The 16,905-nt window shown below is 42.5% G+C and overlaps 1 protein-coding gene across 1 annotated transcript in view; it reads right to left on the bottom strand.

The window, feature by feature from the left end:
- TBC1D19 (TBC1 domain family member 19) overlaps window positions 1-16,905 on the bottom strand; it is a 77,336-nt gene that overhangs the window by 39,144 nt on the left and 21,287 nt on the right. Inside the window, exons 10-11 of the mRNA XM_083630531.1 lie at window positions 14,667-14,705; window positions 10,301-10,413 (exon numbers count right to left, since the gene is read on the bottom strand). Of these exons, the coding sequence (XP_083486657.1) occupies window positions 10,301-10,413; window positions 14,667-14,705 (152 nt within the window). The remainder of the gene's footprint in view (window positions 1-10,300; window positions 10,414-14,666; window positions 14,706-16,905) is intronic.

Genomic DNA, 16,905 nt, shown 5'->3' with positions numbered 1-16,905 from the left:
CTGAACGCAGCAAGCCCATCGTCACCTTTGACTGGACTTAACTGTCCAGGGGTCCTTTAAAAGGTAAAGGTAAAGGATCCCTGAAAGTTAAGTCCAGTCACAGACGACTCTAGGGTTGCTCATCTTGCTTTACAGGCCGAGGGAGCCGGTGTTTGTCCACAGACAGTTTTTCCGGGTCATGTGGCCAGCATGACTAAGCCACTTCTGGCGCAACGGAACAACGAAACCAGAGCAGTGCATGGAAACGCCATTTACCTTCCCACCAGACCGGTACCTATTTATCTACTTGCACTTTTGGTGTGCTTTCAAATTGCTAGGTTGGCAGGAGCTGGGACCGAGCAACGGGAGCTCACTCCGTTGCAGGGATTCGAACCGCCGACCTTCTTATTGGCAAGCCCAAGAGGCTCAGTGGTTTAGACCACAGTGCCACCCGCGTCGCAACCCCATAGTCACCTTTGACTGGACGTAACTGTCCAGAGGTCCTTTATCTTTACCTATATGAGTTACATCATTGGTCCATTCAATTCATCACTGACTGACAACAGTTCTCTTAAGCAAGTCATTCCAATAACAACTACAATATAATTTCCTTCCTAGACTCATAATCTTTCAATTCTTGATATATTAATTTTTTTAAAAATTGAATAGGCTGTCCCACTTTTCAGTTAACATAGAATCACTGGGGAGCTTTACTCATGCAATGGCACTGTTGTACAAAAGGAATGCTGGCCAAAAAACTAAAGCTTTTCCCTGAAACCTTTAAAAACCCCAAACACACACCTTACTTTGTTTCCCAAAAATAACATAAAATAATGCCAGGAGTTTCACAGTTTCAATGTCACTTTTGGTGGCATCACGTGGCAAAAGGCAAACAAAAAAGTTATATAAATATTTATTATCTGCTTATCACATGAAGGAAGCTTTTATTATTAATTTCAAACTGAAGAAGCACAGCAAACACAATTATAAATAAATTACGGTATAGATAACAACCCAAAGAAGTCCTTCATGGTGACTAGTCAGTCTATAGTACAGTAGAAATACAAATCTAATCTCATCAGGTTTCCAGAAACTAAATTTGAATTATTAATTACCATGACAAATATCTTGTTATACTGTGTGTGTTTTCAATCATTTAAAGGTCTGTGAAATTCAGTTACAGCAGATCCATAGCTCCTTCGCTTGAATTCTACTTTTCACTGAAACTAAAATAAAAATAAAAACAGGGGCATCCTCTCAGAAAATAAAATAGATATTCTTAATGAAAGTACATGCAATGATATTACCATTGCTCAACAGCTTCCCTTACTGGGCTGGCTGAGGTATCCCAAATGTGGTGTTGGAGGAATCCCGAACAATAACTCTGGGTGATTTCGACATCCATGCCAAGCTGAGGCTGCTGTTGGATTAGCTCGGGATTTCATGGCTCCATGGCAACATAGGACCATCTCAGATTGTTCCCGGCTGAATGCACAGAGCACGACATACCCATGATTTGGTCTTTGCTTCAAGTGGGGCGGGAGGTAATCTGGAAATAGAGGGGTCTCTGGGTATCCACTGTCATGGTCAGACCACTCCTGGCCACAGAAGTCACGTGGGCCTCTGGTGACAGAGGCAGATCAAGGAGGATGCCAGACTGTGTACCTGCTCCTTTGGAGAATACAGCTCCATCCAGTTGACCTATCTCCTAGACACAGGAACCACATACCCGCAAGGCCATTTACAGCAAGGGATGCGGGTGGCGCTGTGGGTTAAACCACAGAGCCTAGGACTTGCCGATCAGAAGGTCAGCGGTTTGAATCCCCACGACGGAGTGAGCTCCCGTTGTTCGGTCCCTGCTCCTGACAACCTAGTAGTTCAAAGCACGTCCAAGTGCAAGTAGATAAATAGGTACCGCTCTGGCGGGAAGGTAAATGGTGTTTCCGTGCACTGCTCTGGTTCGCCAGAAGCGGCTTAGTCATGCTGGCCACATGACCCGGAAGCTGTACGCCTGCTCCCATGGCCAATAAAGCGAGATGAGCGCCGCAACCCCAGAGTCGGCCACGACTGGACCTAATGGTCAGGGGTCCATTTACCTTTTATTCTACAGCCATACCTCGTGTTACGTTTGCTTCACGTTGCGGCTTTTCAGGTTACGAATGCGGCAAACCCAGAAGTACACTTCTGGGTTCGCCACATGCGCAGAAGCGATCTGCACGCTTTGCGCATGTGTAGAAGCACTCTATCGCGCTTCGTGCATGTGCAGTAGTGGCGCTCTACTTACGGACTTTTCAGGATGTGAACGGCACCCCAAAATGGATCGGGTTCATAAGTAGATGTACCACTGTATTTTGTATTATGTAAGCCAAATTGATACACTTTATGTGTGGCTTGTAAATATTTATAAAATAGATACATCTGGGAAATTTGGCAAGGGGTACGACTGGATAAACGGTTGCTTCTAGCAAATAAATCATCCTGACTATTGTACAAAAATGATATATAATGAATTGAAAAGGATGTTTAAAATAACATTTGTAATAAAACAAAACCCAGAAGCTTTTCTTTTGGGAATTATAGGGATAGAACGACCTAAACTGTATAGAAACTTATTCATTTATGCAACTACAGCCGCAAGAATGTTACTCGCCCCAAATTGGAAAGAAGCAGAAGTCCCAGCAAAGGAAGAACGGATACAAAAACTTATGGAATATGCAGAAATGGCAAAACTTACCGGAAGAATAAGAAAACAAGATAACAAACTTTTTTTAAAAAAGAATGCAAATGGTTTATTGAATATTTACAGATAAACTGTAAACAGATAAGAACACTGGCAGGATTATTGAAATAACCTGCAGTTTTATAAGAGTAAACGTAGAGAAATAAATGAACAAATTAAGTTAGTTGGGATACGCAGAAGATATTAAAAACAAATTTAAGGAACTGCAGAAAGAGGGGGAAGGAAGTCAAGTTTTGAAATGTTCAAAATGATTGTTAAATTAATGAAATGTATAAATCTGAAAAGCATAAATAAAATTTAAAAATAAAATGTGTCTATTTTAACAACACACTATTTGTTGTGGTTATTTTTATCTCATAATAGCCACAGAAGGGGAGACTGCTTTCAACCACCCTGCCTCAAAGCTGCCCTAGTGAGCATCAATTCTTCGAGAGACAGTATGACCTGAAATCTGAAAGGAACAAACCAGAGAGTGCTCCTTATTCTAGGCATTCAGTCATACCTAACAACATAATATGCACTTTTAGTGTTTTCCTATCAGGCTAAGATTTGCAATACTGCCAGCAGGTGTACATGCACAAACTCCCTGAAATGCTATAATTCTTTGAGAACAATACATCTGGTGCTTTCAGTGTTCTGTTGTTAATTTCAGTGACAAACTGACTGGTTCAACTGAATATTGAGCTTCTTGGAATGTGGACACATTTTCTATTATTAGACATAGAGAAAAAGCCTAATAGATTCTAGAGCTCCATGTGATTTTAATATACATACGGTACTTCCTGCCTTTCAAATACATCACCAACGTGTCCTATGAACTTGTGTTCATATATCCAAAGAAGTCTGTAGCATGAGTAAGTTAGACTTTTGCTTATTTTTATATTTGTGCCCCTGTAAACAACCTATTTGTATAATGTTATTCTAAACTGCAAATTGGCATCTGTACCTAAACTTCGTGGAACACAAATTGGTTCAAATTAGATGTTCTCCTCTGAAATGAGTGTATTTGAATGTTCACACACTTCTCCCAAAAAGCTTCTGCTGTACCTTTCAGTGTCTTAACAAAATCTATTTCTCTAAAAAAGATTTAGAGGTTCAAAAAGTCTTCAGTTTGTAAATACGGAGAGGGATAAATGGAAATTGACATACATTAACGAAGAAAAAGTAGCTCAGCCACTTAGTCAGTTACAAATGGCACAAGGGAGAATTCTAGGACCAAAACTTAACAGCATGGCTGAATCAGAAAGACATACCGTATTTTTCGCACCATAGGGCGCACCGGACCATAGGGCGCACCCAGTTTTTTGGGGGGGAAATAAAGGGGAAAATTTATTTCCCCCCCCCCCAGGCGCGGGGCTGGGGCGGGGGAAGCTCGAGCTTCCCCCGACCCCAGCCCCCAAACAGGCAGCTCTCTGCAAGCCGTGGGAGCGCTCCCACTGCTTGCGGAGAGGTCCGCGAAGCCTGGGCGCGCTGATCTCAGCGCGCACAGGCTTCGGCATGCTGGCAACTCTCTGCAAGCAGTGGGACCGCTCCCGCTGTTTGCGGAGAGGTCCGCGAAGCCTGGGCGCGCTGATCTCAGCGCACGCAGGCTTCGGCATGCTGGCAACTCTCCGCAAGCAGCGGGAGCGCTCCCGCTGTTTGCGGAGAGGTCCGCGAAGCCTGGGCGCGCTGATCTCAGCGCGCGCAGGCTTCGGCATGCTGGCAACTCTCCGCAAGCAGCGGGAGCGCTCCCGCTGTTTGCGGAGAGGTCCGCGAAGCCTGGGCGCGCTGATCTCAGCGCGCGCAGGCTTCGGCATGCTGGCAACTCTCCGCAAGCAGCGGGAGCGCTCCCGCTGTTTGCGGAGAGGTCTGCGAAGCCTGGGCGCGCTGATCTCAGCGCGCGCAGGCTTCGGCATGCTGGCAACTCTCCGCAAGCAGCGGGAGCGCTCCCGCTGTTTGCGGAGAGGTCCGCGAAGCCTGGGCGCGCTGATCTCAGCGCGCGCAGGCTTCGGCATGCTGGCAACTCTCCGCAAGCAGCGGGAGCGCTCCCGCTGTTTGCGGAGAGGTCCGCGAAGCCTGGACGCGCTGAGTTCAGCGCGCGCAGGCTTCGGCATGCTGGCAACTCTCCGCAAGCAGCGGGAGCCCAGCGCTGGGCTCCCGCTGCTTGCAGAGAGGTGTGCGAAGCCTGGAGAGCGTGAGGGGTCGGTGCGCACCGACCTCTCTCACTCTCCAGGCTTCAGCGAAAGCCTGCATTCGCACCATAGGACGCACACACATTTCCCCTTCATTTTTGGAGGGGAAAAAGTGCGTCCTATGGTGCGAAAAATACGGTAGTTTCTGATTTAACTGCTTCTAAAAATTACACTATAAATATATATTTTTAATAGTTGTGCAATAAATATACATGTCTATGACAGTCAAAGTTATACTAAAATATACTTGATATCCATAGCTAGTGCGATTTGAATATTTTAGGATGGGGAGGGGAGTTGAGTAAGCGAAAGAGTTTTGTAAAATTATGCAAGGAGTGACTCACCCTTCCTCATAATACTAGAATCCAGCTCAGTCAATAAAGAGGAATGGTGGAAGATTCAGGACAGATTAAACAAAATATTTCTTTCTCTGGCTCCCTCAAGATGTGGTGACACAGTTTAGGAGGCTTTCAAGGGGCATTAGAAAAAGTCATGGAGGATAAGTCGATCAAGGTCATGGTGGCTATATGCTTCTGCGAGGATCACAGATCCTCTGATTGCCAATTGCTGGAAAACACAAGCAGGAGTCTACTGCTACCCCCATGTCTTGATTTTGAGGTTCCCATTGGCTTCTGGTTATCTCCTGTGGGAAACAGACTGATGGGATTAGAAAGGGTTTTGGTCTTAATCCAAATAGATTCTTCTTGTGTTATCAGATTAGCCATGCCAGAAGTTCTCAAACTATGGACCACTGGAGGTATGCAAGTTCCATTCAGTAGTCTGTGAAAAGGCTTCACAGTACAGTCGTACCTTGGAAGTCGAACGGAATCCGTTCCGGAAGTCCATTCGACTTCCAAAACATTTGGAAACCAAAGCGCGGCTTCTGATTGGCTGCAGGAAGCTCCTGCAACCAATCAGAAGCAGTGGAAGCCCCGTCGGACGTTCGGCTTCCAAAAATAGTTCACAAACCGGAACAGTCACTTCTGGGTTTGTGGCATTCACGAGCCAAAATGTTCGAGAACTAAGCTGTTCAAAAACCTAGGTTCGACTGTAGTTGAGAATATCTTCATCCCATCTGACACAATTTATTTTTTAAAATCAGAGCAAGATTATCAAACAGGCTAAGGTGGCTTTAGTCTTGGGGAAACCTTTAGTCAAAAACCTAGGTACGACTGTAGTTGAGAATATCTTCATCCCATCTGACACAATTTATTTTTTAAAATCAGAGCAAGATTATCAAACAGGCTAAGGCGGCTTTAGTCTTGGGGAAATGATCTTCATAATATAAATGCTGGAACAGTTGACTTATTTCCCCTAAAAGACTATGGTAACCTAGATATGTACTTTAATATGTTCAGCAAAGAAAAAAAAATATATTACATGGCCTAGACTCTGGCAATTTTCAACTGGTCCACAGAATAAACAGTTTGCGAGCTGACATATTGGGTTTTGGGAGTTTCACATTGACTTACAATGACTCCACCATAACCGTTAGCTCCCTACCCCGTAACATTTCTTGCTATGGGCAAGGTTCATACTTGGTTGCTTGTCTACACAACACTGTAAACAGCTTCTAGCTATGATTGGCAAGATTAAGTAAGGGCAGATCATCTGATAATACAGAACTGCATGGCAGTGAGCTAGGGCACTGTTGGAGCAGTTTCAAGTAGTTGCTGTGTGGCAGTCCGAACTGACCATTTCTTTAGATATTTTACTTGTCAAATTAAGACAAAAATACCACAAATATGGTACCACTACTGTGGTATGTAGTGAAGTCAGCCAATTACAATTAATCTCTCTTATCCATTTACTATTAGAAAAGAGGAAATAAGCAAGGCTTTAACTGTCAGAATAATTTGGAACAATTCAGAGTTAATTAACCATCACAACATTGGTACAATGTTTTTCGTTATGACAAAAGCAGTGCTTTCTCTTTCAACAATGTATAATGCGTTACTTTTTGGATTATTTATTCTTGATGGTCTGATTTAAGTATATGCACCAAAAAGCCAAACATTTTCCCCTAAGCTTAGCAAAATCTTTTCCAATAGTGCTTTTAAAATACTGAAGTCTGTTTTCATCGTTAGATACAGCTATCATCTTATTGTCAATCCACTCCCAATCATGTACTGTATAACAAGGAATAATATAAATTCTCTCTCTCTCTCATGCACCCATGCATGCCACTTATTCATCATCTGTCCATCCCTTACAGTACTCTTAATTTTAATTAACTGAAAATAATATCTTCATATCTACAGTATCAAGCTTGTAGCACGATACTCTGTCTCTATTAAAAGGAAGACTAATAAAGTCATGATCTCTTTAGCTAGGATGTGTTGGGCATTTTAAAGAAAAATTAAGGCAACGTTTACTGCAGCGGAGAGGTAGAGCAGCACATTAACCAAATAGTAAACATAAAGCAAAATGAGCAAGTATAAAGTAAAATGAGGAAATCAATTAAATACATGGTCATACTGTGCGGATGCCTGATTATCGTCTTCCAAAGTAACTACTCTATTCCGAACTTAAAAATGGAAAGTGTAATGCTGGTGGTCAACAAAAGAGGTTTGAAGACTCTCTCCAGGCAAATCTTAAAAAAGTAGTATAAACACCGACAACTGGGAAACACTGGCCTGGGAGTGCTCCAATTGGAGAACAGCCTTTACCAAATGTGTCATGGGTTTTGAAGACGCTTGAACTCAGGATGAAAGAGAGAAACGTGCTAAGAGGAAAGCATGCTTGCCAAACCCTCATTGTGATCAACTCTCACCCGAAAACCTCTGTCCCCACTGTGGAAGGACGTGTGGATCCAGAATTGGCCTCCACAGTCACTTACAGACTCACTGTTAAAACCGTGTTTATGGAAGACAATCTTACTAGGCTACGAGTGATCACCAAAGAAGAAGAAGAAGATACACACACACACACACACACACACACACACACACACACGAAACAGAATATGCAAGAAGGGGAGTTGTGTGGCTTATCAGTAATGATGTCACAGGCCCTACCAGATAGCTGAATGTGATACCTATGCCACTGCCTAATCTGTGCAGGGAGGCCGCGTGAGTACAGGAACATATGAGGAAGACCTGCACATATTCAAAAGCAGAAGGAAGCAGCTACTCCACAGTGCTGTAGAAAGAAAGGAAAGAAGACCTATGGAGAAGCCCATTTCCAATAGGAAGAAGGCGTGATGTGGCAAGAAGGCTTGGAAAATTATCTGGAGCAGTAGAGGAAGAAAGCAAGGCAAATGAAAGAAGCACAGTCTAGGTGGCATGTTCAGAAAAAATACTGAAGCAAAAAGTTGGGCAGCAGAGACAAGAACAGAAGCTGAAAAAGTATTGGGGAGGCAAGAGAAGTGGTGTTACTCCAGAGGGGAGGTCATTTATGTCATTCCATGGCATGCCAATTTTTTACAGCAAGGAATAGGTTTCTCTTATTTGAAATGTTCAACTTACAGTGGTACCTCAGGTTAAGTACTTAATTCGTTCCGGAGGTCTGTACTTAACCTGAAACTGTTCTTAACCTGAAGAACCACTTTAGCTAATGGGGCCTCCCGCTGCTGCCGCATCACCAGAGCACAATTTCCGTTCTCATCCTGAAGCAAAGTTCTTAACCTGAAGCACTATTTCTGGGTTAGCGGAGTCTGTAACCTGAAGCGTATGTAACCTGAAGCGTATGTAACCCGAGGTACCACTGTACACAGTTCTACATACACACAGACATAATTTTATTTGTATGCTGCCTTTCCACAGTTCAAACTGTGCTCAAGACGGCTTGCAACATGGAAACAATACATAAAAACAATACAACAAAAGTCATAAACACTAAATAAAAGATTAAAAAAATACAAAACCAAACTGAATAATTTCTATGCGATCGCAACAAAATCTAAAATAAATATACAAAAAAACCAAACAGCAGCAAGGTCTGCGACTTTTGTAGAGACAGGACACACACGGAAAGCGTAACACAGCAGCCGTGGCCTATGGGGAGCGAGGCGTGGGGGCAGCGAAAGCAGCCTCAGCATCCTTGCAGAGCCTCTGCACTTGGGAGGATGGGAACGAGGCAGGGCATAGTCATGGGAGCTCTAGGAAGTGGATGAGCACCTGCAGGACTGCCACGCCAACTTCACAGTACAGTGATATGTGGTCCAAACGTCTTCCGCGCTTGCAATGGCAGGGTGCCCTTAAACCTTCCAGGCTGAACTACGCGGTGGTAAAAATCAACCGGGCCGTCCGCTCTGCGATTATATGTCTTGGCAGCCAAGTGGTTCACCATGAGGACATCAAACCCAGCAAGGTAGAATTATTCAGACCTGACGGGGTGCACCTGACCACCTTAGGGAATGAACTCTGGTTGGACGGTATCAGGTGTTGCCTGCAGGATTGGTTGTCAGGATGCTGAGGGGTTTTTTTTCAGCTATAGGTTGTCTTGGTGGCGAGACCGCAATTTTGTGGTCTCGGGTGGTGGTTTTAGGCCTTGGGCGGAATCTTTTCATCTGTCATTCCTAAACACACACACACCCCGCGGTGGCATTTCAGGGTTCCCCGTTAAAGGGTTTTGTGTGAAGGGCGTCACTGGCCCTACGGTGATAGGTTGTCAATAAACCAGTTCTGCAGGGTGGGGGGCTTGCTGTGTAAATATGTGTTTTGCAGTGCCCCCTCCTATCCGATTAACCCTGCTGTGCCTCAGCCCCCGGGCTGGAGGACTGAGAGGGATACACGCCCAATGCCTAAGCCAAGGTTTCCTAAATTTGAAACTGATAATAAAGTTGTGGCCATTTTAAATCCCCAAACACGTTGTCATGTGTGTTTCATTGCTCTCGGGCTGTCTCTTGGGGGCGCAGGGGTCTCCACCTGGGCACGCAAAATAAACTAGGGAAAGGGAGGTTCAGATAAAAAAGGTCAGAAAAACACTGTTAAATGAGCACAAACACCCTTGTGTGACCTTGCACAATAAACCAAAACTAAAAGGTAAAGGTCCAGTCATGGACAACTCTGGGGTTGCAGCGCTCAGCTCGCTCTATAGGCCGAGGGAGCCGGCATTTGTCCGCAGACAGCTTCCAGGTCATGTGGCCAACATGACTAAGCTGCTTCTTAGCGCACGGAAACGCCGTTTACCTTCCCGCCAGAGCGGTACCTATTTATCTACTTGCACTTGACGTGCTTTCAAACTGCTAGGTGGGCAGGAGCTGGGACCGAGCAACGGGAGCTCACCCCGCTGTGGGGATTTGAACCGCCGTCCTTCTGATCGGCAAGCCGTAGGCTCTGTGGTTTAGACCACAGTGCCACAAAAACCAGCATCACGCTTAATAACGCAGCCAAACGTTGTTTCTAATTTAGCTATTGGGTTTGTAGTTGCTGCAAGTCTACATTTTTACTACACTTTTGCTACTTACCTCGGGTTGACTGGAAACGTTCAGAATCAGTGCCCACAACTCGGCTCGTAGCAAATTTGGACATCCCTGCCGGACATATTGCTGAGCTGCTGCACTATCCTGCTCCATTAAAACTACAAGAAATGCAGGTGTTAATAATACACACAAAAGACATACAAACACATTTCAGTTTTATATTTTATTAGCATTTCACTTAAGTGTTCCTCCAAGACAATTTAAGATGGCGGGGGGGAAAACCTATCATTTTTTGGGCTATTCCACAAATATGAATATGAAGCCTGTGCAGAATTGGAGGCTGAATCACACAAAGCAAGTTTTAAAAATTAAGGGGATTTTAAAGCTAAGAATATCATATTTGGTTAGAAGTCACATTTACAGCATGGTTCTATACACATCTACTCAGAAGTAAATCACACTGCGTTTTGGGAGACTTACTATGGTTAATATGTAGGACTGTACTCTCAGTTAAGGTAACGATAATAAATGTCTTGAATCACCAAGCTGATTGCCATGGATTAGTAATACTAGTTTCAGATATTATTTAGTATTTCTAAAAATAAATTCTGTGTGTTCTCTTCACTTCTGGCATGTTCACACTATTTTTCAAACCTTTTCCAACAGTGGCACTACAGCTATAGAACCTGTTGCCAACTGTGGTACATAGTGCCTCATTACTGCTCGCCTTTAGAAAATGCTTAAAAAACCTATTTGGGGGCTGTAGAACTGAATTTGATTTAGTTTTATTTATCTATTGGAGTTTGCTATTTTACTGGGCTGAATGCTTTTTAGTATTATGGCTGGTTCTATTATTGTTTATTTTAGTGCTATGTTTTACTGTTTTGAGGTTTTTGTTACTTCCACCCTGAAAAAGGTAAAGTTAAAGGTACCCCGATCGTTAGGTCCAGTCGCGGATGACTCTGGAGTTGCGTGCTCATCTCGCTCTATAAGCCGAGGAAGCCGGCATTTGTCCGCAGACAGCTTCTGACTCATGTGGCCAGCATGACTAAGCTGCTTCTGGCGAACCAGAGCAGCACACGGAAACACCGTTTACCTTCCCACCAGAGTGGTACCTATTTATCTACTTGCACTTGACGTGCTTTCAAACTGCTAGGTGGGCAGGAGCTGGGACCAAGCAACGGGAGCTCACCCCATCACAGGGATTCGAACCACGACCTTCTGATCGGCAAGCCCTAGGCTCTGTGGTTTAGACCACAGCGCCACCCACATCCCTCCACCCTGAAAAGAGACCTATAAATTTTTCAAATTGAATAATACTCTTATCCATTTGTTTTGTACAAATATTCCATTGTGTGAATGGCAGGTATTTCTGCAGCTCACCAATTCTCTACCATCTGCAAGTCCCTGAACCCTCTGAAAAGTCACTTTCAAGAATCTCCAAATCTTCCATATCCATACTATATGAGGTGTGTTAGGCTGCAGGTGGTATGTGTGAAAAACTGTCGAGGCAACTAATTGTGCAATTTAGGATTCAAACAACTGATCATAAGATTTCTGAAATACTTATTGGGTCTGGTTGGCTAATTAAAGGGAGCCTTTTCAGTTTGGAATCGCTTTTGTCCTTTATGTTAGGCCAAAGGAGTTTTAAATAGAGGTGTGGAGTTTTATTAATGCCACCTTTCAACAGCATGTGCCATATACACCAAAACAGATGTGCATGGAGTCATCACATGTATGCCCAGTTTGCATATTATCTCCTAAACTGAGGGGCTCAGCTCACTTATAAGTGGCTGAAATGAATAGCAGATGCGATTGCCTGTATTCAAGAAATATATATTAGCATGAACACAGTACCAGCTTTTTTTGTTGTGTTCTTTTCACACCTCAAAACATCCCTAGAATCAAGTATGAAGAGTATTTGTTCTCTAATGAAGCACCTTAACAATTATGGGGACGGATAATTGTTCATAAGTCTTCCTCACATTTTACAAAGGAGATTGTAAAGTATTTAGGAAGAAGAAATTTGATAATTAAGTATCAGCAGATAGTTCACAGTGAAGAAAACGGAAAAGAACTGCCTTTCTGATCTTTACCCGGATGAAGTTGAGAAATATTTAACAAAGAGAGAAGGTGAGTGAGCTCTTATCTTGAGAGACGAAGAATCCATAGTTTAAGCTTGGTATACAGTATGTCAGAGAATGGACATTTATACAAAGGGAAAAGCAGTTGACAGTGATCAGTTAACAAGGGAAACTATTAATTTATACCCAGAACAACAAGAGCAGACTGTGGGTTCTGGTGCAGAGCAAACTGCTGTCACTTAAGGTCAAAAAGGTGGCAGAACAGCTTTAAAATTTATTTCTAGAGGGAAGACAAAAGGAACTGGGGGCCATCCAATTCAAAGTGCTCAAAGTCTGCTAAATGGGAATACAGCAGCACTTGACAACAAGCTTACAGCAGGACATGACAGGCAATTAAAGAAACCAAGGACATAAAGGAAATTGAACATGCTAAAGGACTTTGGGGGAAGTGCTGAAATTCAGTGGCGGAGAATGTCCTGTCTGAAAACGTAGATAGCAACTGCAAGTTATGGCAAACAATACTGAGCTACAAAGACCAAAAATTCAACTCAATGTAAGTCAGCTTGCTACAAGAGGAATGCAACATACTGGTGCATATATGATTTAGTTTGGTTTTGCAGATCTCTACTCCTGAAGGTACCTTTGAGCCACTTAACTTGTTTCTTCCTAATATCTGAATTGCAAAAGAGAAACTGAGTATTGACCCACAAAGTAAAGGTTTGAAAGAGACAATGCTACACCTGGCAATAGATAGGGATAGCACTGGTGAAAATGCTAACACGGGTATGCTTATGCTTTTCTGCTTCTTGGCAAGGTATACATAAACCAGAAATAATTTCCTGGGGCTGTCGGCCAAGATAATACATGGCATTTCCTGGCTAAGCAAGTGGCACGAATATTAAGGCTACCCAATTAGCAGCAAGTCAAAGATAACTCAGTTAGTAACAGATGCCTTGCTTAAAGGCTATCCGGGACCATGGAAGAGCTTCTGTTCAGTATGAAGTTTGATGCCAGCCCCCAGTAATTAGGACACTGCTGGAAAAACAAAACAAATAAAACAAAACAAACCAAACAGAAGGCCTGCTTAAGAAGTTTAAAAGTGAAGATTAACACCTTTGATGACTAGTTTGGTCAAGCATGCAGTGCATGAGTCACACAGTGAGATTATGACTCAACACAAATCACACTTCCTATTTTTCTGCTGTCCACCTACCTCCTGCATCCACACATTTCATCCCCTTTCCCTTCCTTTTTTGCATTTAATATTCAGTGAAAAGAGATTATCCAATATTTGTATAATGTCCAAATTCAGTTTTTTGAGGAATTGAAACAAACTATTTTTTTTAAAAAAATGGCTTTGTACAGATCTGAAATGATGCTATTAAATCAAGGAGGTCACGGATGTCTAGGTTACTTTCATCATCATCATCATCATCATCATCATCATCATCAATAATTTATACCCCACCCAGCTGGCTGGGTTTCCCCAGCCACTCTGGGAGGCTCCCAACATAATATTAATAATATTCTATTAATTTAAGTGGTTGCCCGATCAAAAGCATGTCATTTTGGGTTTTCTCCCTTCCCACCCCAAATTATCATAGCTGTCATGCTGTCTTTTAATATAATTTAGAAGAGCAGAATGTGACATGGGCATGGCCTAATTCCTTTCACAGTCACTCTTGTGAAAGGAAAGGCAGAGAAAAAATAATTTGTTCCATGTGAGTTTGATTTCTTTTAATTAAGGCGTAGGGTTGATTTCCTTTCAACTGGTAGAATAATGACCTTATTTGAAAGGGCATAACCATCCTGCAAGCTGACTTAGTGCTACGTGTTTCATTAGGTTTTGCACTAGCAACTAACCACCTGGAAGAATTAAAGTTATATTCTTATTTGATGCAGGGACATAAACTCCATTAACACTAATGAGAGTTCTTTGTGCACAGAAGCAACTCTGGTGATTTTAAAATAGAATTCAAACCAGGAATTCAGCAATTTGGAATAAAGCTGTCATAAACACACACACACACACACACACACAAACTTTGTTTTTAATCTGCCAGCTGTGACACTCTTTATCTAGAACCCATAAATCTTTAGCAGTTCCATCACGTTAAAAAGGTACAAGTTACATTTTATTTTACATCATTTACAGTGCAATTCTATGGATGTTTACTCTGAGGGAAATCCCAATGCATCCAGTGGTACTTAATTTCTAGTATTTAGAATTGTAGCCTTATTACGCTTCATACCAGACAAAACAAAGAAAACCCACAGAAAAACCTAAAACACTTGCAATTTGTTTACAGTCAGTATCCAATTCTTACCTTTCTGACCAATACGTACATGTTCATTTTCAAAGAGTTCTAAAACAGTAAAGCAAGAAAAGAGTGCAAAGAGTTCCAAATTATTTAAACTTTACAGAAGGACGTTTGATTTAACTATCAAAACATCTTATCTGAAAGCACGGCACCATACGTGCACCAGAATTCCAAGGAACATGCATTCATAATCCACATGTGCAACATTTCTCTCCGAAAAATGGCACCCGTTTGCCTCCAAACTACTTTTTAAACCCTTACCCTTTTCGTTCAAAATGTAATTTGAAGCAAGAGTTTGGTTTTTTTTAAAGGAAAACAATGCTGGTTCTCTCTCTCTCTACTCTAAAAGGATTAGAGGGCAGTTTGAGGATACGGTGATCAGAACGCTATACTCCTTTTGTAAGCTACCTTAGGGGGGGAAATTAAGGTCCAATTTTTTTTTTTCTAAAATAAACAATGTTCTTCAAATGTGCTATTTCTCATTCATGAGACAGATGCTTCAACTATAGTTATAGAACATCAGCAGAGTTATTAATTTCCACCCATTTAAATTTTGATGGCTATCTGCTCATTCCCATCATGAGACAGGTATTATTTCCAAGTGGTGAATGCATTACCAGCAAGGAGAGCTTCCTGTAATTTAGAAATGGAGCTGAAGAGGGCATATGCTAATCTAGTTAGATAATAAATAGAACACAAAAAGATGCCTTGAGGCTCTAACTACTTTGCTGTAGCACAAGTTTTATCCTTCATCAGTTGAATAAAGATAAATCAAGATAATGTTAGGTATACGGAGTATTCTATACACAGTATGAATGCTGCTGGAGATAAAAGCCCTAGCCGCAATAACATTGTTCATCTCTAAAGCATCGCAACACTTTTCCTCTTGCTATTCTGGATTAATCTGTAGTTCTAAACTACTAGAACCATTCTGCCTGACAGCTGGTTTTCAATATGCAGGGATTTTGTTTGAAGAAATTGCTAGTCATGTGATCCCACACCTGCACTCTGAAGTGCAGACCAAAGCTTTGTTGTTGTTGTTTAGTCGTTTAGTCGTGTCCGACTCTTCGTGACCCCATGGACCAGAGCACGCCAGGCACTCCTGTCTTCCACTGCCTCCCGCAGTTTGGTCAAACTCATGCTGGTAGCTTCGAGAACACTGTCCAACCATCTCGTCCTCTGTCATCCCCTTCTCCTTGTGCCCTCCATCTTTCCCAACATCAGGGTCTTTTCCTTTTTTTTTTTTAATAATTTTTATTAACAGGCCAATCACATCACATTATTCAAATCACATTGGTTCCGAATTACACAGCCAAATTTTAAATTTTTTTGAGGGTACCCATACATCAAGCTCCGCACGAGTCCAAAATTCTGGATAAGTCCAGACATCACTCATTTTACTGCATTAATTAATCAGTTCTATCCAGTTCGATCCGGATAGTCCTTTATTACTTTCTTTCTCATCTTGTTGTAGTCATATATTCCTTTTTTTACGATCTCTGATGATTCTCACAAGCAGACTGAAAGCTGGCGTCTCTGTGTGGGTTTTGTACTCTTCAAAAGCTATATCACTCTGGGACAGCCTCTGTTCAACGCTTCCATAAACAAAGTTAATCTTTGGTCTGTCCTTTATTTTTCCAGGCTAGCCAAATAAATCAAATAGATCAGGGGGCTATGTCAGGTCAAACTTTCAATTCCAACACTCCTTCTCTTTCCAACAATCCTGATTCTCCTCCCCCGTCCTTCTTTCTCCGGCAAGCCTGTCTTGACGAGACGCCATTTTTTAACTGCGTCATAAAAATTTTCCACTTTCTCACCGTTCATCAATCTTCTCTCCTGTTGTAATCCATCCCCACACAGTTCTTAAAATCCTGCTTATGATTCTTAAAAACGCGACGATCTTATTTCTTTCTGGGGTGGAGGGTTATTATTATCACATCGTTTTTCCTCCACCCCCCCTTCGTCCCAAACATACAGTCTCCTGGTGGTGACTCATCAAAAGATTTACTTATCCATCCGTCGCTCCCGGTCACAGAGATCCATTACTCAGCAGCCTTATCTGTCGAGCTTTACTTGATATATGTGCTTCAGCTTCATTTCCAATCGTGTGTTTCCAATTATAATTCCGAGCTGAAGCAACCAGCACGCGCTGATTGGAATCGGCGTCAGGAAGAGCTGACTTCACCAAGGGCTCATGCCAAGTGTTCGGCACCCCCATCTCTCGGATCAGGGGGTGCATTATGAA

Source organism: Podarcis filfolensis (genome assembly GCF_964270895.1).
Source record: "Podarcis filfolensis genome assembly, chromosome: 9".
Taxonomy (NCBI): domain Eukaryota; kingdom Metazoa; phylum Chordata; class Lepidosauria; order Squamata; family Lacertidae; genus Podarcis; species Podarcis filfolensis.
Note: the sequence above shows the minus strand (reverse complement) of the source record. Positions and strands in the feature narration are given on the sequence as shown.